The sequence below is a fragment of the Tiliqua scincoides genome, chromosome 7 (assembly GCF_035046505.1).
Source record: "Tiliqua scincoides isolate rTilSci1 chromosome 7, rTilSci1.hap2, whole genome shotgun sequence".
In the NCBI taxonomy this organism is placed as follows: domain Eukaryota; kingdom Metazoa; phylum Chordata; class Lepidosauria; order Squamata; family Scincidae; genus Tiliqua; species Tiliqua scincoides.
In genome coordinates, this window is record NC_089827.1 from 35,457,296 (window position 1) to 35,479,316 (window position 22,021).

General features: G+C 39.4%; 1 protein-coding gene across 2 annotated transcripts in view; it reads left to right on the forward strand.

Annotated features, from left to right (window-relative positions):
• ETNK1 (ethanolamine kinase 1) overlaps positions 1–22,021 on the forward strand; it is a 110,844-nt gene that overhangs the window by 24,039 nt on the left and 64,784 nt on the right. Inside the window, exons 5-8 of one of the 2 annotated variants that reach the window (XR_010794735.1) lie at positions 2,263–2,346; positions 3,735–3,895; positions 4,967–5,040; positions 9,428–10,204. Coding sequence is in view for 1 of the 2 variants with exons in the window: in XM_066633767.1 (XP_066489864.1) it covers positions 2,263–2,346; positions 3,735–3,895; positions 4,967–5,040; positions 9,428–9,500 (392 nt within the window). In the remaining variant the exon portion in view is untranslated. Of the gene's footprint in view, positions 1–2,262; positions 2,347–3,734; positions 3,896–4,966; positions 5,041–9,427; positions 15,079–22,021 lie in introns of those variants that run through there. The other variant, XM_066633767.1, reaches the window with a different exon arrangement.

The following is a 22,021-nucleotide window of genomic DNA, read 5'->3' on the forward strand; positions in this document are numbered from 1 at the left end:
GAGTGTGCCAAATTTTCTTCATCTGCTACAGATTAGGTATGCCATTGTTGCTGCCAAGTGGCGGCGTGCACCGTGCTACTTAAAGGCACTGACTGGAGGTTATCGCATCACTTGTTCGCGTGCACCTCCCCCCTAGGAGAGCACGGAGCCTGGTAACAGCCTCATCTGTATCTTAGCTTCATTTTCTTATTTTGTAATATTGTTAATTATAACTGGAAATTAGCATTTGAATGAAATCTGGTGGTGATATTAGCATTGCATACACATCCCAAACTATAACTTGGGTGCAAAAGAATGTTTATCTTTAACTGCTTAATATTTGTGGAAGCAGGCTTTTTACCTGCTATCTTTATGTGCTTTAATTGTAAACCTTTGTATAAACAATTTTATGTGAATGGGCTTCTCTTAAAAAGTTAGCTCTGTCATGGAAAAACAAGCACTAAACCAGAGTTGGGCTATGCATTTTAAAAATAAACTTTAAAAGCTTAACTTTAGAGGCCTCTAAAGGCATATCTGTACTCCAAACCAGTATTTTATCAGTTGTCTTAAGAATCCTAGAAGCTGTAGTTCGTGTGCTGAAAATCAGTTACTCTTAGCACCTTTCACAGAACTACAATTCCCAGGATTCCATAGAGAGCAATGGCTGATTAAACCTTAACCCCTCTAAGTTCTGAGACGTAGATGTGCCTTAAGAGCGATGACAAAATGTTCTTGCAGTCCAAACATTTAATGCTTATTTTCAAACTGCATTTTGTTTCAACATTTGCAGTGTATCTTCACAACACATTTTCCCTGATCATGTCTCTTCCACTTGAAAGTCTACAAAAACAGAAATTTGAGGGTTCAAGGTTTAATAAATCTAACAATGGAAAATCTCTCAGAAAAAGCTAGTTCAAAAATTACAATTGTCTTGAAGACATTTTTAAAAATAGCATAAATTTTTTGTTTTGAAATGGATAACTCTTTGTCTGTGAGAATGTGTGCCACAGTATAGAAAAGAACATTCGTGTAGCATAGTGGCTGGGAGACTTGAGTTGTGAATCAGGACTTTCTTGGTTCAAATCTCCTCTGCCATGAACTTCCACAGGGTGACCTTAGGCAAATCACTCTTTTTCAGCCTCAAATTCCCAGGTGCAATATGGGAATGATACTTCCTTACAATGTTTTTGTAAAAATTATATCAAGATAATGCATGTGAAGCACTTTGAGTATGCAAAGTGCTATATAAATGTGAAATGATATTGTAACACCTTTCCATTGAATTCAGTCCGGTGTAAAGGATGAAGTAGCTAAACAAAAACAGCTTAGTGCGCACATTCCCTCATGCAAAACCATTAAAAAACACAAACTGAGAAACACACTTGTTTGTTAGTGTGGTAGCTGAGTGTAGACTAATATTTGAGTACAGTGGTGCCTCGCATAACGAAATTAATTCGTTCCGCGAGTCCTTTCTTTATGCGAGTTTTTCATTTTGCGAAGCGCGTTTTCCCATAGGAATGCATTGAAATTTAATTAATGCATTCCTATGGGCAAGAAAAGTCAGAACAAATTTGGTTTACAAAGTGTTTATTAAGTGCTCTTTAAAGGCATACATACTGTACTGAGGATTTCAAAAACGGGGGGGGGAATACTGAGTGGGGAGCTTGAAGGCTGTAATCCTGTGCACACTTTCCTGGGAGCATGCACAATGGGACTTACTTACATAAAGATCCTCCCCTTACTAGGGTGGACGGGATCATAAACTGACATGAAGATCCTCCCCTTACTAGGGTGGACGGGATCATAAACTGACATGAAGATCCTCCCCTTAAAACAAAACAAAAAAATTTGTCTTGCGAAGCACGGGTCATAAAAATTCGTTGTGCGAGTTACCAAACTTCGCAAAACGATTTCGTTCTGCGAGTTTTTCCGTGCGTGAGGCACTTGTTATGCGAGGTACCACTGTATTATATATTCAAATAGCAAGTAGTTGTCATTATAGCTGGAGGCTAAGATATCTGATGCCCCCTTGTGCTAGAAAATGCAAATGTAATGTTCTGAGTTTTAAGCATTATAGATGATCATGACCAAATAGCTAAGAACATATTAAAGAAGCATACTTCATTTTTTAAAATAAATACAGCCTTATGAAATGTTAAGTGCATGTAACTTAGCATGACAGACTGGAACACTGGGAAGTGTTTAAAAGGCACAGTGAAGGTTCAGGGTATTGACTTCTCCTATACTTACTCTTATACATTTTATGTTTTGTGTCTCATGCAGGTGATGTTCAGTTCATTGACTATGAATACTCTGGATACAATTACCTGGCTTATGACATTGGAAACCACTTCAATGAATTTGCAGGTAGTATAGTAACAAGGGTGGGCTAGAAGAAGTCTTATGTGGAGCTCTCAGCTAATGAGAACCATGTTAATACACTATTGTGCTGAGGGGTGCATGCAATATCTACCTTTAGTAGTAAATTTCTCAGATCCATGTCCTTTGTCCCTACTTGTACTTTACATGTTCCTTGCATGTATGCTCTAGTGTAGTGGTTCTCAAACTTTCTAGAGGCTACTGCCTGATTTATAAATGCCAAGGGATGTAGTTGTAACTGATTGGACAGCAGTGCTTCCCCTCAAGTAGCAACTTGTTTAACCCTGATGCATTTAGTCTAATCTGCCCTGTCAGTTTTGCAACTTCACAAAAATTGGGTCATGACCCACTGGTGAGTCCCAGTCCCACAGTTTGTGAACCACTGTGTCTAGTGTGCCTGAAGAAAGACTCACCCAATGGGCAGCAACAAGATTAGAGAAAGGAGGCATAGCCAGACAACATACTGCAGGTGTTGTTCATATGTCCATTTTCTACTTCAATTCTAATGAAGAAACTCTTGAATCAATTTCCAGTTTAAGCTTCCTTCTAGCACTTTCGTACGCGAGTTTCAAATACAGGTTTTGTTCCTGTAGGAAAACCACATTAGCACCATGATAAATGAAAAAGCACTCCATGTATACACAGTAGAAGTTGCAAATACCTGTGGATTTCTGTTGCATGTGCACAAAGTGTATTTCTCATAGGTTACAATTTAGGCTGTCGGTTAAAGAAATGTGGATCTGTCTCTTAACCAATTAAACTAACACAACTAAATCTGCAGTATACCACTCAAATCTGGTGGCAACAACTTTATTAGTAGGGATTCCCTTATACTTTCAAAAACTCATTTAATCAGCAGCATTAATTGACTATAAATTAAGGCTATCAGACATAGTTTTGCATCCTAACCCTAGTGCACAGAGAAGAAAGTTCCTACATAAGATCTTCCTCCCCTCCATGGTGGTGTCTTGGAAGTTAAGAAACTCTCCCTATCAATATGGGATGCTGCAGAGGATGTTGCCAAAAGAGAGAATTGTTGAAACTCGCCCACCCGTTGTACAAATGGAAGTGCCTTATATTTACATAAATTGAGATTAGATACAACCCATAGTTACGCTTGATGTTGCTATACAGAAGCAGTGTCCCTTAAGGCAATTGCTTTTGTGAAGTAAAATTTTGGCATGCTTCAGGCTAACACACAACTGGTTTTAGTATGTTAAAATATGTATGTCTTTTTAGCTGTGTGTGTATCTTGGATGTTCCTTATTACACCTCTCGTATAAGCAGTTTGATGATGAGCAAGTCGTAAAGTAGCAGTGCAAACATTTTGTAAAGTTTCTGTTTAGCTATTTTTTTAAAAAGATGCTGTTTCTTAGGAGTAAGTGAAGTAGATTATAGCCTCTATCCAAGTAGAGAACTGCAAGAACAATGGCTGAGAGCTTACCTGGAAGCCTACAAGGAATATAAAGGATTTGGAAGAGATGTCACTGAGAAAGAGGTTGAGTTGCTGTATGTTCAAGTCAACCAGTTTGCTCTGGTAAGTTTAAAGTTTTTCGTATACAAGACCTTTGCTATCTGGTGTAAACCTGATATGTAGGAACTGGAAGAACCATGGAAAAATTTCTAACAAGGTACTCAATTTATCATCTTCTGTTGATATGAATGATAGCTGCATCTCCTATCACTGATTTCAGTTTTTCTCTAGCAAAAGCAAATGGGGCATGGAAAAAAACCCCAAAGATTTGAATACAGAAAGCTCACTAAAGGCCTGCTATGTCTATCTTGAATACAGTTATCAATAATATCTTGTAATATTTCTGTATTCAGGACATCTTCTGCACTTCCTATAACTCTCCTGAAAAAAGTGTTCCTTTACATGGGGGTACCATGTTCCTTCTCAGTACTGCTATCAGTCAGCTAAACTGATTTTCAGAGCATATTCTAGGCTTGCTTGATGCACTCTATAGCAACCTGCAATCCTTGCCACAGGATGTGGTGATGGCATCTGGCCTGGATGCCTTTAAAAGGGGATTGGACAAGTTTCTGGAGAAAAAATCCATTATGGGTTACAAGCTATGATGTGTATGTGTAACCTCCTGATTTTAGAAATGGGCTATGTCACAATGCCAGATGCAAGGGAGAGCACCAGGATGAGGTCTCTTGTTATCTGGTGTGCTCCCTGGGGCATTTGGTGGGCCGCTGTAAGGTACAAGAAGCTGGACTAGATGGGCCTATGGCCTGATCCAGTGGGGCTGTTCTTATGTTCAGTCACCCATAAATGCCATCAAAAGGACCTTGAATCACTAGGCAAAGTAGTAAGTCTCTTTTAAGTGTTCATTTCTAATGAATTTTTCACATTCAGTTTTGCCCTGCCTAGTTACCTAAAGTTATATGAATATAAGTGACTGCTTACGCTTTTTGATGAAAACCAGTGACTTTTTTAAGGGTAAGACACAACAGTGTACCATAGTTTCACTACTGTCAAGATATTTTGCAGCTTTTGTTTTTGACTTTGAACTGAACAGTAAACTGGTTTTGCTATAAAAGTACCAGTGAGAGGCTGGGTATTACTTTACATCTGTTTGACACTGATGCCTTTTCTTTGCAGGCCTCTCATTTCTTCTGGGGATTGTGGGCCCTGATTCAAGCAAAATATTCCACCATTGATTTTGATTTTCTTGGGTAAGTAGCTGTATCATCTGAAGATCTTTTGTTTTCTCCCTGAACTTCTGGCCCACGTCTTACTTGCTTCATATGTAACTGCCTTTTGACAACTACAGATGCAGAATTTTGTGGTAACTGAAGTATCTATAACAGGCCAACACACATTTTGCTTCCTTAAACATTACACCAATTCCTGGGTATATTTGGGGTGCAGATTCCAAAACTGTTGTCCGTTTTGCCCTGTCGTGTCTAGTTTTGGAAACACTGTGTAGCCTCAAAATAACCATAAAGTTTGTTCTGACCCTCAGTTTTGTAGGCCTGTGTAATCTTATGTTTGTAAAATAGATAAGACTATAAGCAGTCAAAAGTGCAAGTGATTGATTAAAAGTCCTTCACGTAGTTGACCTAGTGTATTGATTAACACTTACTGTTAAGACCTTTACCTACTTGTCTAATGTTGAACTCTTTGTGTGGTGAGGTCTGTAGGACCATGTACTGAAAAACCAAGGGTCCCCCAACATAAATAGATTTGCAGAAGTAGATGGCTTAAAAAAATTCAACCAAAAGGGGTAGAAATTGCAGGAAAAAGGAACAGGGAGAATTAAGCCTGAATGCTTTCAGTGTTGCATACAGTAGTTATTTGCGATCTCTATGCTTTGAAGCTTCACACAAGAGAGAAGGGAGCCCATGCATCCAAGGAGACACCAGGTATAGCAAACTATCTTCCATTCTTCCCTTCTGCCACCCTCTGCCCAGCTCAAGTTGGAAGAAAAAGTCTCAAACAATTCTTGCTATGAAAATCCCTTTGCGCTACTCTTCCTTGCTGTTGGTGTACCACTTTGGGTAGAAAAGCCAAGAAGAAAACAGTGAGCAGGTGTGTTGACATTAACTGGCCTGCTGGTTTGCTGGCCAATTGATGGACACGCTGAGAAACTGCGAGCCAAGAAACCTGATTTTTTTTTGGGGGGGGGGGTAAATAGCATTAGAAGGGAACATTAGTTATTTGATTTTTCTCTGTAAACCGCTTTGTGAACTTTTAGTTGGAAAGCGGTATATAAATACTGTTAATAATAACAATAATAACAATAACAATAATTACAACAACAATAATAACAATAACAACATGAGTTGTGGAACAGAAAGCCATAGGTTTAGAAAAGTATGACAGAAAGATTGAAACCAACAAATTAAAAATAAAAGAAAAAAATTGGTGAGAGATAAAGCAATGAGGGGGAAAGAATTAGAAAGACAAACTAGAAAAAAGGGACAATATTAGAAAGAGGGGATAGAAGTGAGAAACTGTCAAGAGCAAGACAGAATTGGAGAGCTAATGCGGAAAAAGATATCAAAAGGTATAATAGAGGATGATAACATTCCACAACATTTTGTTGCAGGCCCCAGTTTGTACTGGCTATAATAGCATTCTTTAACTGTGTATGTCTCTCGGTCCCCCTCCTCTTCCCACCCATGATCTAGATCAGTGGACTGCAAACCCTGGCCCATGGGCCAGATCAGTGCCTGTGCAATCACCTCCCCCATGTGAACAAAGCTTACTGTTCTGCAGGAAAACCTGCTATCTTCACCTCTCCCAAACCTTGCACTGGCCAGGTGCTTCTGCATTCTGTCGCCCCAGCGGGCTTTGCACCCCGATTTCCAGGCAGACGTGGCTGGCTTGCACAATATTTGGGGAAGATCGGAGATGAAGATAGCTGACTCCCTTGTGGAACAGCAAGCTCTGCTCACACCAGGGAGAGATTTTTCGGCATGCAACAGTCCCAAGTTTGGAGACCGCTGATCTAGATCATAAACAACTCAGGGCTAGGACTTGCCTTTTGCTTACGGTACTCCATAAAGTGTTCTGTATAGTGATAGTACTATTAAAACAAAAAACATTTGCAATGTTGAAGTGTAAGGCAGCCTTTCATTTCCTGTTATGTTACGTTGCACTATAATCAAAATACCAGTAAAAATCTAAACCTGTCCTTATCTCCGTTAACTTAGTATCAGATTGTGTGAATAGGTGTAGCACTGTACATAAGCATGGTACCTCCTTGAATTGGGACTTTGCTGGCTGGAATGCTGCCTTTGTCATGAACTCATTAGTTGGCCTTAGGCAAGTCACACTTGGCCCCACATCTACAGTAGACTCTGTTTCACAGCGTGGTTGGTGTTTTAAGTACAGCATTGAAAATGTTCTTTAAGAATATATACCCTGCCTTTTAGCCTCCAATGAGGTTCCCAAGGGAGCACACAATACAATAAAGCAATACATGCAGTGGTTCTCAAACTTTTAGCACCAGGACCCACTTTCTATAATGAGAATCTGTCAGGACCCACCAGAAGTGGTGTCATGACTGGAAGTGACATCCTCAAGCAGGAAACCTGTGGTCTGTGAACCACAGGCAGTCCATGAGACCCTGAGAAATGGTCTGTGAGGTTTCAGAAAAATCTTTGACCACTTCTGGCATCTTCCCAAATGAGCACTCCCATATGGACCACCTGATAGGGTGGAGAACGAACCAGCTGCAGCAAACAAAAGCAGCAATGCACAAATCTTCTCTATAAATCTCTAATCTTCTATTACAAATCATTTTTGTGTGCAAGGCTGGGGGTTGATATGATCCACAACAATTCCAGTTTTTGCCTCAGTGGTCTGCAGATTCCTAAAGGTCACCGCTAACCAATGAAGATAGTATAAAGTAGGAGTAATATGCTCCTGCTCAAAAACCTTGACTAGAATCCATGTTGCAGCATTTTGTACTAAGCTTTTTGTATGAAAGCATTTGGATATTCTTTGTGGGTAGCCCTATGCACAGTGCACTGCGTTGTCCAATCTAGCTGTGGCGAAAACAGAGGTTCTCAGACTTTTTGGCACTGGGACCCACTTTTTTGAATGACAGTCTGTTGGTGCCCACCAGAAGTGATGTCATGACCAGAAGTGACTTCAATTTTGACTTCAAACCTAAGACATAATCAGCCAGAGATCCCATTACACATTGTTCTTGTGCTCTTATTTTACATAGCTTGGAATTCAAACATTACCTCTCTCCCATCCTGCCCAGCAGCTCTATACCCTGTATTTTCAGTGTCTGCTGAATTCGGTGTTGACAGTGGCTCCTCATACTGGGTCCTAACCCACAGTTTGAGAAACACTTGACTAAAGCATGTGTTACACTGACCAGATTTGCTTTCCTCAGAAAAGGAGTGGTAACAGTATTGATCGAGGCTTGCTGTCCTCCTATTTTGATGCTAATAGTAATCAAGATACTTGTATACAGCAGTGGTTTCCGACCTTTAGGAGCCCACAGACCACTGAAGTAAAAATTGAAATCATGGACCACATGTAGCTGTGGGTGGTCTGGCCTCCACCCTCGATGGTGGTCTGTCTCCCTAGCACTCCCCTACAGACCTATCAGAGAGGACAGAGAATGAACCAAGCACTGTCACCGCTGATATTTAAATAGTTATGGCTGTGAGCGGTCTTCACCCTCTTTGGTTGTCTGTGGGAGATCGCTTGCTCTTCAAGACACTGGAAGTGGTTAAAGGCAATATTTTTTCCCCTGAGACCTTGTGGACCATTTCTCAGGGTCTCACAGACCACCTGTGGTCCACAGATTGGGAACCAGTGCTATACAGCTATCAGTATTCATAGAATTTTACGTAGAGTGAAAAGGCAAGATAATGTCCAAGGGCCATAGTCTGGATGTAGGTAGAGGAGAGACAACAAGTTTAGTGGGAATGAAGGTGCAAGTTGGCCCTCCTTAATCTGTGGATTCGGGACCCACCAATTGGACCCAGTGCAACTCAAGAGGTTCTTACTTTACCTTCTGGACACAACCAAAAGAGTTTTCCAGTTGCAAACAGTACCTTGGGAGTCCTGTCAGAGGCCTCTGAAAGGCATATCTAGTTTCCAGCAGAAAACCATAAGTGCTTTTCTGAGCCCTGGGGAGGCCACATGAGGCCTTCCTGCACCCCAGAAGCATTCGAAAGGCTCTTCTGGTCGCATATGGGAAGTCCTGTGAGGACTGACCCATGGATTTCATTATTTGCAGGTATCGGTATCTGCAGAGGGTCTGGGGACGGATCCCCACCAGATATCAAGGTCCAGCTGTGGTATCTGGTTACACTTATTAGCTGAGTTGGCCTTTTGAGTGAAATGTTCTGGAATTTGAAACTTTACTTCCCCCGTAACTGATGTAATATTGGCTTTCATGTGGTGTAAACCTTTACCTACTGACTTGACATGTAAATTGGTCTGAAGTTTTCAGTTTCTTGTGCAAAAAACCAGTTGGCCACTAGATGGCAGGAAAAGCTAAAAAGCCATAATCAATTGCAAAAAAGTTGTATGTGGAACCAAGACTTAAACCAAACCAGTAAGATTTAATTCACTGTTTTCTTCAAACAGGTATGCAATTGTCCGCTTCAGTCAGTACTTCAAAATGAAGAATGAGGTCATGACATTAAAACTTCCTGAGTAAACACCTTCAGTTATCCACAACCAGAGAAGATTCTTTTAAATTTCTGGTTTGTGTACAGATAATGGAAAAAGCTAAACATTTGTTTTGTAATGTTCTGATGGTGGTTTTGCTTTTCATTGATGCCTCTAAAATACCAATCTTTTAATGTTAAACCTAAAATTAAGATCTTACTGCTGTTGTAGAAGGAATAGAAATATTAGGTTTATCAAACATAGGGAGAGCAAATTTAATCCTTTCTTTTGTACTTCTTCATGTGATATATGTGAATTATTTATTATGAATTCAACATTCCATTGCTGCTTTTCATCAGTTCTCTTTAAGGGGGGGGGGTATGGGCTATGAAACTTTGATGGAGGTTTTTCTCATCTTATGTTACAGTGACATTAACTTATGAGAAATTTGGACAATGTGAAGATTTAACTGCAAAGTGCATTCAACTCTGTATGAGCAGAAGCAGTTTACACTGAAGCACAAGTCATTGGTGCTGACTGGAGAGGCAGAGGAGGGTGGGTCACAGTGATACGCGTAACAATACTTCTCTGAACTCTATCCAAGTACTGTGAAAAAGCAAGGGCATTCTAGTTTAATTATACACAGACAAAAACTTTGCGGAGTCCTGCTCGCTCTTTAAGGAAATGTACCGCTGCAGTTTGTCCCTGTATATGCTTTTTATTTTGCGCAGAGGAGAGCTTTTAATCTCAAATGTAAGTTTTTAAATGACCACTGTTCCAGTATATATCTGTTCCTCTCAAGGATTCCCCCCCCCCCAAATATTGGCATATAGTCAAGGAATAGACGTGTTCATAAGATACTGTTGTAAAAACCAACAAGACAGGTTATTGAGTAGTCCTGTAGTCTTTGAGAGCAAAACTATATTGTTGGTTTACAATCCGAGTCTGTCATTTTTATTCTAGCTTGCCTTGCTTTTCTTGTGTTCAGTTCTGAGATCAGTTATGTAGTAGCTTATTCATAATTTGTTTGCCAGATAGTGGCAAACTCATCTTACGACTAGCCTAAAGCCTCAAGATATTAGAAGAAATCTTGAAATAGATGGCATTTGAAGAGTAAGGATTTTATCATAAGTACATTTTTTCAAAAGCTATTATACCAAGAATGGTTTGAATTTCAAAAAAATGTGAAATGAAGCAAATGTTTACTTAGCCAACGCGCCTGTGGGGGCATGTGTATATGCATGTGTTAAGAATGGGGGAAAGACTTTAAATTTTGAAACAGTCACTGCATGGAGCTGAAGAGTCACACGATCCATTCTTTGTCTGAAACTCTTCACTTTTGGTTTAAGTGCCCATGTATACACTGTCTGTGTTCTTACACAGTTATGTGTAATCCCAAATATAAGTAGAGAGGTTATGGAAGGTCTGTGATGCATAGACTCAACAAGGATAATTCAGAATTCTTATAATCTGTAAAATAACATTGGATAATGTATTTATTTTAATGGTGCATTCAACAGTTAATGGAGGTTCAGTTCTCCCAAAGATCACTGGTCTTCTGTCTATTAAAAACCATTTCATAGCTTTACACATGTTTTGAGGTGTGTGGTAATATTTCACTCCAAAAGCCACCAATGCAGTACTCTGGAGTAGTTCTATTAGGCTGCAGTCTTCAAATCCAGTGTCATTTTTAAACTTTACTGCTAATAGACTAAAAGTTGTACTTCTAAGAAGCATTTTTAGCACTTACCAGTGAGATTTCTTAAATTGGGCTGCACCTCTTGATCAGTGTTGGGCTAACTACAGGAAAGATGCAACTCATCAGGTCAAGGATGTTGCCAGAACTCTAGGAAATGTCCAAACAGTGAACAGATCTTTCCAAGGAAAATCAGAATTTCTTTATCAAGAAACTACTCAAATTTGATTATCTCATGCATTAAATTATAGTTCATCCATACTATCTTATTCTAAAATTCATTTTGTGAGATATTTTAGTATTAAAATGAACTTGGGCCTTCGTAATTTGTTTAAACACACTGCCTGCATTAAGACCTTGTTAAAAAGTTACTGTTTCAAATATGCACATGTATAAGAATCCAACACAGGCTGGACAGTTCAGTGCTTCTGCCTTGCTGGAGAAGACTAGAGAGTCAGATTGTGTCTATGGCTGCTAGATGCCAGTTTTTGCAGATGTAGTTATGCCTCTTCTCTGTTTAAATTGAGCTTAAACTGAACCTCAAACAAAACTGTGATCTCTGTAGAATAAAAGCTTTTGGCTTAGTCTCCCAGACGTTGCATTTCAACCTTGTATTGCTCAATGCGTAACCCTTATTGAGACATATCCCCAGAGCAGAGAGCTCTTGAATCTGAATCATCTCACAAAAAGTCTGCTGCTTTAACTCATTCTTTGGAAAGCATGCCCTGTTGGATACTGTTGAACACTAGTGTATGAAGTCAGTTTGAATTTTTTGCTATATCTTGGTTCTTGATTTCTGACCAGTAGCTATTTTTTTTCCCTTTTGATGTTCCCAGTCTAAACTAAGTTCTTAAAGTGGCCTTTTGTCATAACATTAGAACACTTCTCTCCCCACAACATTATTGCAATGAGGAAGTTTTCTTCTCAGAGCTAGAGAGAGAAACTCATAATTCTGGCTCTGACTTAACAAGCTATTCTGTTGCCTTTACTTCCAACTAAAGATTCTGAATGCCATCACTAATGATGTTGTAATGCACATATATTGAAAATACAAAGAGTTACTGACAGTGGCATTCAGCCCACAGACCATAGTGGCCTAGTTGCTTTTGTAAAGCAGAATTGTCTCCCCCAATCACACTTTCACAATCAGATCAGGTTATTCACCATGTCTGATGTAGATATAGAAGCATCTAGGGTAATAGTGATTGTTTTTTGTATTCCTTTGAACTCTGGCCTGGGGTTCTCAATCTGAATTTTTTGGAAGGCTTTGCTAATTGATTTATGGTAACCGGGTCTGACTGTGTATATACAATAGTGTAAATAACCATTTGTAAATTAGTGTGAATTGTATGTTGCATTTATGAACGTATGTATTTCATTGTATTCTCCTTTTTGTAGAAATGTTGATGTAAAAAAATGCAATTCCTGATATGTGCTGATTCTTGTTTAAATTAACCACATTCAATGGGATGTGGTACCAGAAGGTACACATTAGCTTTCATAACACATTTTTTCATTGTGCCTGTACTGTCTGCTTTCATGTTGGCACATCTGCTGATGTAATAATTCTAAAATGAGTAAATACAATTGGCTTTAAGTGGTGATGCTCACTATTCAAGTAGGGAGCAGATTGGCTAATTACAGGAAAAATTCCTTTTTTCATTTGAGACAAATAATGAAGTTCCACTTTGAGGCCAACTTAATTTCTAAGATGTTATAGTTTGTCAGTGCATGAATAGGTGGCTTTTGCTAAAGAAAAAGTGTGTGCAGGTTCCTTTCCTGACAGTGTAGGCCCCTGTGAACAGGAACAGGGATGCTTTTTAGTAGACAGGACTTGACATGACAGGGAGATGTGACTATATTACTTGATTTGTGGTGTTGTGGCATGTACTTGCCTCAAAGGTGTACAAGTAATCAAGTACCACAAGCAAATATGTTGAAATGTTGCCATAAGACACATTTAGAATTCCAGTATGTATCTAGGTTTGCTTAAAGTTTTAGTTATTTATAGTTCTAAAAGGAAATCTTGATTTGTGCCCATTGTGCCATGTTGGTTTTATAAATCTTGTTCTGCACATGGAGAGAGAGCTTTAGTTGGGCAGTCCTTAAAAGCTGAAATCTTAAGAAGTTACATGCTTTCGTGGCTGACTTTTCTTGCACTCCTCTGCAGCAAAGCTTATACCATTGAACCTCACTTTCTCAGATATAATGTTCATTCCAGTTAGAACCTAGTCATATTTCCTGATCCTGGTATGCTTTTTGAAAAACTTGTACTCCACTGAACCTAGTTTGATTGAACTTATGCTTTAATCATGCTTGATTTTTACACATATGCCACTGTTGGCCTGGACAGTTAATCCCTAGTCCAACCTTTCTGCATAGTTTACAGTTGCCCATAACTGAACTTCAAGCAGTCTATTGACCCCATTTGGTAATTTATTGTTCTGAAGATTATGGTAAAAGAGCTGCCTTTGTCAAATATAGCATAAATGCTTTTGTTAACTATAGAAATCAGAGGAGATAGTGCAGGTGCATAGCCAGATGGCACATGACCAAGTATGCGTTTGGCATGAAGACCTCTGGAATGGAAAATGCAAAGCATGAAAAACATCTACATATGCCACTGACTGCAAAACAATGCAATATCAGCTCTTAATAGATTTACTATGCCATTTAATCTACAAAAATTAAATTATTATAGCAACAAATTACCAAGTACTCTTTCCCTACATGAACCAAGCAAATATATTCAGAATTATTGTGTGACTGGCAATATGTACTGCTATCTTCTTGTTTCTGTGGCTCCTCCCAGTTTCACAGAAGCTCAGATTTGGGCACTTGTTATATTCTTAATCTAGACTTGGAGTTGACATTGGCTAATCTATAATTGCTACACTCTTCAGTTTCTTGTAACTATGGAGGTCACAGATATCTCATGGTGTGTTTAGAGGATGAATATTTGCATAGCATGAGGATTGGGGTGGGGGAACAAAGCATATGTGTGAGAATGTTAGTTTGATAGTCTCTTGCAGGCCAGTCACTGATAGGCGCTAGATTCCGGTCCCTGCGTGGTTTAGGTCAAGTTTTTCTTTTTTCAGATTCTGCTCTTCATCTGAAAAACAGCAGTATTAATTCAGGTGTTAGATGTGAAGATGAAGAATAATAGACAAGCACTTCAACTAGTAAGAAGCACTATAAACTAAAAGTACTGTAGAAATTATAAATGAGTCAAAGTGATTCCTCCAGTACAGCAGAGTACAGGGGAAATACAGAAGCAGGCAAGTCAGAGCACTATTGAATATAGCATCTCAACTGAGGAAATGAGGATCAGGAATTAAAATCCACTGTAGAGTGCAATTCACTAAGCAATGCTATTGCCAGACCTCATGAATTTCTGCAGGGTGTAGGTATAAAATGGTCTTGCATGCTTTCTGGAATGCCCGTTGTGTGTGTAATTGTTTTCTCAAGCATAGACCGTAATGCGTAGAGCTGCTTCATACTTTTTGAAAATAGTCGCAGCACTGAGAATATTCTGATACCTCAGGTAATTAAAACTTGGCATTTAAGGGTGTTTTAGTTCTATCTTGAGGCTTACTGTCCATATCTGACCATAGCACACCAAGGGTGTTTTCCCATGACTTCATATTGTCCCTTTATATCTGTCTGAGTCGATCTTGTCCTGTGAATAAAATGGATTTGTCTGTCTAAGGAAAGGAAAAAAAGTAACCTCATCTGTATGTTATGAATGGAATTAAAACTGTGCTTTCTGTTCATTGGCTTGTACTGGAGTGAAATGTATTTCTTTAAGCATTGTTGAAGCTGTGTAACATGGCCTTTTACCATTATTTCAATGAAGGAATGTATCTTGCAAAGATTTATATTATGTAAATAAATTGGTTGTAACAATAAAGCTGGTTTCTAACTGCAGAAACTGTCTGTATTCAGATTTTGTTATGTGTACTCAAAATTCATGGTCAGCCTTTGACAGATTTCCCTGAAAGACCCATTTCCAGATATTTGACAAGTTGTCTGGAAAAACTCTTCAAGGTTGGTGTTTCTCTTTTGGAATGTATTCAGAAAAACCCCATGTTTATCTTTGGTAGTAGAAGTTCTATTTTGTATCATATGCATTTTGAGAGTGCTTTCAGGAAACAATATCCTGTAGTTAGAACTCACAGCATATTTAAAATGCTCTCAGCTTTTTATAATCTCTCATACTTTGACATAAAGTGTGCATCAGATTAATCTGACTCGCATTGGTCAGCTGTGCCTTGGTACAGAACTTGATTGACTTGATCAAAATTTACCCATCCCACATGAGGACAAGTAAGATTTGTCAAGCTGTGTCCCTTACAACCTAATGCCCTTACCATGAATTCACTGTTCACATATCTTCATGCAGGGTTAGGGGCCACATAAGTCAGTGGTTGAACACATGCTTTGTTTGCACAATAGTTGAAATGCGCCTATGATATTGGAGAGCTGCTGCCAGTCTGAGAGACAGCACTAGGCTAGGTAGATCTAAAAGGCTAGATCAGTTGCAAAAAGGTATAGGCAGTTCATATTAAAGTAGCTTAAGTTTTCTCTCAGGCTAACCTATGCAAACTGTAAAAAGCATCCAGCATGGATGAAGTCTAGAAAGATGATGTAGATGTAGAAAAATGATAAAGTTGTAACTTAGAGAACTGCAGTTTTCCATGTTGTAAAAAATGTGCCTAGGCTGAAATGGAGATTTTACCCATAAAGTTAAAGTACCACTGAAAGATTTCTACCACTTGTATTTGTGGCATCCTTGCAGAGATGATGGTGATTCTTGTGTGGAAGAAATCGTCTGCCATCTCTTGCTCTGGAGACTCATTCTCTTGAGAAAGTGACCATGAAAAAAAGCTGTTGTGTCATGCCATATTGAAAATCATCTTGCCCCATCAAAGGGACTCTCAACAAGTCACTTGGCTTGACTTTGTTCTCAAATTGATATACTGAGAACAAAGCAGAGACACTTGTGTTGACACTGCTTTTGCTTCCTGTACAATGGTGTACTTATCTAGGCTTAAATGCATCAGAATGTAAATCTTCTGCCCTGGCACATCTTCATGGTATTCTTTGGCCTCTTAAACAATTTCTGTCCAACAGTGTAGATACACAACAGGGACCAAATGTATGGCTCAGGCAAAAATGAGTTAATCTTCATGTTAAAAGGTATGAGTGCAATTTTGCAGAAGCTGCTGGAGAAATGAAGCAAATTCTTTTGGGGCACCAACTTAGGACTTGTGTGTTAACAGGCTTTGAGTGGCAACCCTATAATACAATATAACTATTTCACATTTGCTTGACCTTTTGAGTTAGTTCAATCATCACCAGCTAAGCTGGGTAATATTAAACTCAAGACCCTTAGGCAAGTGACATTACAATAAAGTTCTATATTTTTTTTTAAAATAAGGAGATTTGAGAATGCAGCTATGATCTATATATTTAACTTGGAAAAATGGTCCTGGAACTACCTGAAAGAAGGCAGTGAACAAAGACTGCAGTTCTCAGTTTTGAAAGTTCACTTGTCAAGCAGGTGTTAGCTCATTCAACATTTTAACTCTTTGATTGCTGAACATTGAGATATGGGGTTGGACATCCTCATTCAACATATGCTTCTACATTTCACAGTCAAATGCCAGCTTAACCCTCAAGTTGATTTAGGAATAGGGGAAGAAAAAGTGATGCAAAGTCTCCCTAGAAGATTGAAAATTGACATTTTGTTTTAAAGTATAAAATGCAATTCAACCTTCTCCCTATCCATTTTTAAGTACAAATTTTTGTGTTAAACAGTCTCTATACATAAAGGTGGGACCTCAGTATCTGCTGATTTGACTCACTGTTGATACGGAGGTCCACATTTAAATGCCTTGTAACAAGGAAAAATAGCACCAAAATCCAATTTCCTACTTTCGTGGACTTAAATAATAATTTCATTCCATTATTCACCCCATCTGGCTGAATGCGGTGTAGTGGCTATACCAATGCATTCTGGGACAACAATGAGGAACAAGAAACCTAGAAGCGGTCTTTAAAGCTATTTTACTACTGATTTGGTATCCACTTATTTTTTTAATCCACTGAGGGTTCTGGAATGGAACGCCCAGGGGTAACAAGGCACAACCTGTACACACTATGCAATGTTCACACTTGAAAATTGAAACTCTGAAAGGAAAGTTGGTGCATATTCAGGACAATATTCTACCTGTAGGTTTGAATTCCATATGGTCCCATCACCGAATTCAGGGGATCTTGCACCTATTCTAGATCCAGCAGACTTTAGTGATAGCTTGGCTTTTGGGGGCTTCCAGTTTTGCTAGCCTTTTCAGTGCTGACCATTTTTAGCCACATTTTACACTGTTTTTTTTAAGTAATAGATTTTAAACCTTTTTCTCTGACTTGATTTGGCAGTAAGTGGCCTGGAAAAGGATGTTACTCCTAGGAGGGAAATTGTTATTTTTTTCCTGCTTTGTTTCAAACCCAAATGGCTTCCTATTTCAAACAAGAACAAACTTTTATTTTGTCTCAGACAAAATACAAAGAGGTTGTAATATTACATGAAGTGAGCAGTGGTAAACTTTTAAATGTAGGAGTATGTCATAATGTACCTCCTCTTATAACATAATAGCAAACATAAAATTTCTTCTGTTGAGTGTCTTGTCATTTATTTCTACTTTGAAACTTGTACAGGTTGAGTAGTAGTAGTAACTTTATTGTCATTGTGCTACAGCACAACAAAATTTATGCACCTTTGAGATAGAAGCATAAACATATACTACAATTCCAACAATCACACTCTACACACTCACCCACACATTCTATGCAACATGCATCATAATATAAAAACAGTATAAAAGACCATAATGCCCAGGAGCATGGTAACAACTATATCGCCTTATTCAACATAATTATGGCTGTGCGATAAAACAGTTAAGGAATCGTGTGGTGCGTGCTCTAATAGTTCTGTATCGTCCTTATTCAGAATTCCTGAAAGAGGGAATATTTTGAAATTGAACTTTTTTGAGCACCAACATGTCTCTTACATTTTTGCCTAGAAAAATATAATCAAACTGTTTCATGCACAAAATTATTAAAAATTAATATAAAATTACCTTTAGGCTATGTATATAAGGGGTATATGAAATGTAAATGAATTTTGTTTTACACTTGGGCCCCATCCCAAAGATCTCTCACTATGTATATGCAAGCATTCCAAAACACTTCTGGTTCCAAACACTTAGGAGATAAGGGATGCCCAACCTGTACTTCGTTTAAATATCTAGCTTATTTCATCTCAGACTCTTGGAATGGATTTAAAAATTGAAAGTTTAAAACATATATTTGTATAATAATTGAAGGGATTATTTTAAAAGGAATTTTAAAAAGTCCAAAATACAGGTGGAGTCTGTTTTTTCATCCATGGATCTGGCTCAATGTGGGTCCCCTAAACCTGCATTGAGCCAGACTCTGCTCCACCTGAGCCCTCCAGTACTCTCTGGTGGGCTTTCTGAAACCTCTCCAGGGCATTCTCAAGCCTGCAGAGGCAGCAGGTGGACGCACACTGCCTCTGCAGGCTTCAGAAAGCCCTCCAGAAGGAGGTCCCATTCAGAGGGAGAAAGGGGAGAAAATCACAGATTTGATTATCTGTGGTTTTCTATATCAGTGAGGGGTCCCAGGCCAGATCCCTCACAGATACTGAGGCTCCACCTGTTCACTGTATAAAAGGTATATTAGAGTGAGCCTACACATGCTTGCTTGCAAGTCCCACAGTATTCAGTAGGACTTACTCCCAAGTAAATCTGCAAAGGATAGTACCTTTAAATGTTCCACTAGTTCCATACTGTTTCCCAAGCAGCCATTGGCCCCCTTATGCCTCCATTTGCCACCTGATGCTTCTTTTTTACTAAGGTAGTAAGAAAAGACCTGCAGGGTCAGACTGAAGGCCCAGCCATTTGAGCATCCTATTTCCTTCAGGGGCCCTACCAACTGCCTCTGGAACCCCACAAGGTGGTTTCTCCCATCATGGTTCCTCTGCAACTTGTGTTCAGAGGCAAACTGCCAATGGATCTGAAGTAGTGCATAGCCATCGTGACTACTACCCACTGATAGACCTATCCTCCATGTATGTGTTCATTTCTCCTTGAAAACCGTCCAAGTGAACAACTATCACCATATCTTGTGGCAGTTCCACAGATTAATCTGTGGGGAAGAAGTTTCTCCTTTCATCTGTCTTAAACCTTTGACCAATCAGTTTCATTAGATGACTCCTGATTCTGAGATATGTTCTCTTCCCCTTTCCCTTACCACTGGGCCACTGATAGCTGGCATGGAAAAGGAAGCTTGCACATTCAGGACACCATTCTAAGTTCAAAATCTGCACCTATTTTAAGGTGGGTGGAGGAGGAAAACGCTGCATTATATCTCATCTGATGATTGAAAGAACACAATGAACTGTAGTATGCATGTTTGAAGTGGGTTTATGAAACAAGGAGAAAAGCAAAATGCAGTGTCCAAAGATGGGCATGAATAGTTTAAACTACAGAGGTGTTAAAATGTAGAACCATTCAGTTCAGTTCACTTTCCTTGGGTAAAGTCCAGGAAGCATTCCCAGGTGCCAGTGGATTCGCACCTGCTCCTTCCAGTTGTTATCAAGACAGCAAGTCATACGGTGCAGTAGCCCAGGCAAAGGTATTATTTTATCCCTTCTCTATCTCCTAATGAGTTGCAGCCAAGATCTGTAATTGCCTTGCTCTTAATGTTGCATAACTGTTAGCAAGACTCAAGCCAAGCATTAATGAATTTTACCAGAACTTCATTTTTTAATGAGCATCATTAATCGTTAGTCAGGCATGTTCCAACCCACACTTTGCTAAAGTGAAGGATTGCCAACTGTGTTGTACTATAAAAGCAGCATATTTTCCCCCAGATTGTCTGATAAAACAAAATGATTTTTTTTAAAGAACCTCTGTTAGGAAATGAACTGTGCAAGTGAGGATTTGACCTTTCAAAATGTTTCGTACATGTTGGCCTGGTTCCACATCCCTTTGGCTTTACATACATGATCATCCTCTGAACACATTATAGTACTACGATTTATGCTTAGCAGCTAAGGACCTTGCAAGGAGGATACTTCAGCAACTGCCTGCTTTTACACAGAGCTGCCTAGATATTAAGATCCTCATCGGAGATCTCTTTTTTTGGGCACCCAGTATATGAGGTCTATCAGGTGGTAACCTGTGATACAGCCTTTTCTGTGGTGGCCCCCCATCTTTGGAAAACTCTCCCCAAGGACACTGTCCTGGTGCTGGTTCTCAGCAAATAATTTTTAAATTATTCACCAGGCTCTTAGTTGGGCTAGTCTGGAATCATCAACAAATTAACTCAGGAATAAACTCCATTAAACACGTCATGCTTACTTCTGAATAAAAATGTGCCAGATTGCACTGGTAGCATGATTGTTTGATTCTGACTTAGGCTCTGCTGCAGAGAATTAGTTCTTGTGTTGATTATTGTTAGTGTGATTGGTTTTTATAGAAACTGTTTTGTGAATTTTTAAACCTAAGAAGTGGTGCATGAAGGGTAACCATAAATGAATAAACGGTAGCCAGGAGTAATTATCAACCTTTTACAGCAAATCTTCCTTTGTGTTTATGCAATGAAAATCTTGTGTGGAATCTGACAGAATTGTGCAAGCAACACAGGAACCTGGGAAGAACAGCTTTCTTTAAAAGATGAAGCTGCAGTGGCTGTGAAGATTCGTGTTTTCAGTCTCATTCATCTCATGGCACACTGACAAGGTGCCAAAATTGTCAAGGCACACCAGCAGAGACAAGGCACATTATACTGCTGGCAGGGGGCTCACATCCCCAATGGCCCTACTAATACATGATCCTCTTCCAAACTCCCATGGCACACCTGTGGACCATTCACGGTACACTGATGTGCCACACACAGTGACTGAAAATGGCTGGTGTAGAAACTTGAAAACATACAGGTGATACAAATGGCTCTGATCACCAGCTGGAGGAGCTTCTTTGCCTGCATGTCTGCATCCCCTTGCCTTCATGGCTTTCAAGCCATTTCCCACTGATTGTCCCCAATTTGGTTTTTTAAGAATTGCTCTCTGCTTATGGTACTCTTTTTATCTCTATAACTGTATGTAAGAAAAAGTGTGTTGGATCAGACCAAATATTCCTGGAAATGACATGTTCTAGGTCTCCTTGAACCTGGTATACTTCCATGACAGTGTCCCATGCTCAAGGACACTGGAATGTGTAGTTTTGAGGGTACCAGATGTCTGTACTAAATACTCAGATGCCTGGGAAAACTACATTTCCCATGGTCACTGGCACCAAGAATGCTGTCATTTTAGCATTTCAGATGCAAAGAAGGGAGGAATACGAGCCTTGCAGAGAGGCCTTCTAGAAGGCATTCCCATTGCTGCTGCTGTCAGTTAAGACCCAATGCACTTATATGGGGAAAATATATCCATGGGTCACATGGCCACCCTGACAAAAAGGGAACATATCCCCCTCCCCCCATGATTTCTGCACTTCTGTTCTTCAACCAAGGATGTAGGGTTTTCCTGAGATGAAACCCCTTTGGATACAATGGACTTCCCTCCTTGCTTCCAAGCAGGACATTTTTCCCAGAATTGATCACAATTTTGTTTATGGACTGATTGGGAGGTTTGCCAGGGAAACCTTCCTGTTCAGAACCAGGGAATGGAGCTCTTGGGTATCCTCTGCAAGCTCAGTTAATCACCGCAGCACAGTTCATTTACACTAGTAGAGACAGGTCAAGCACACCTTTGCTTCACTACACACTACAACTTCTGGGGCCACAAG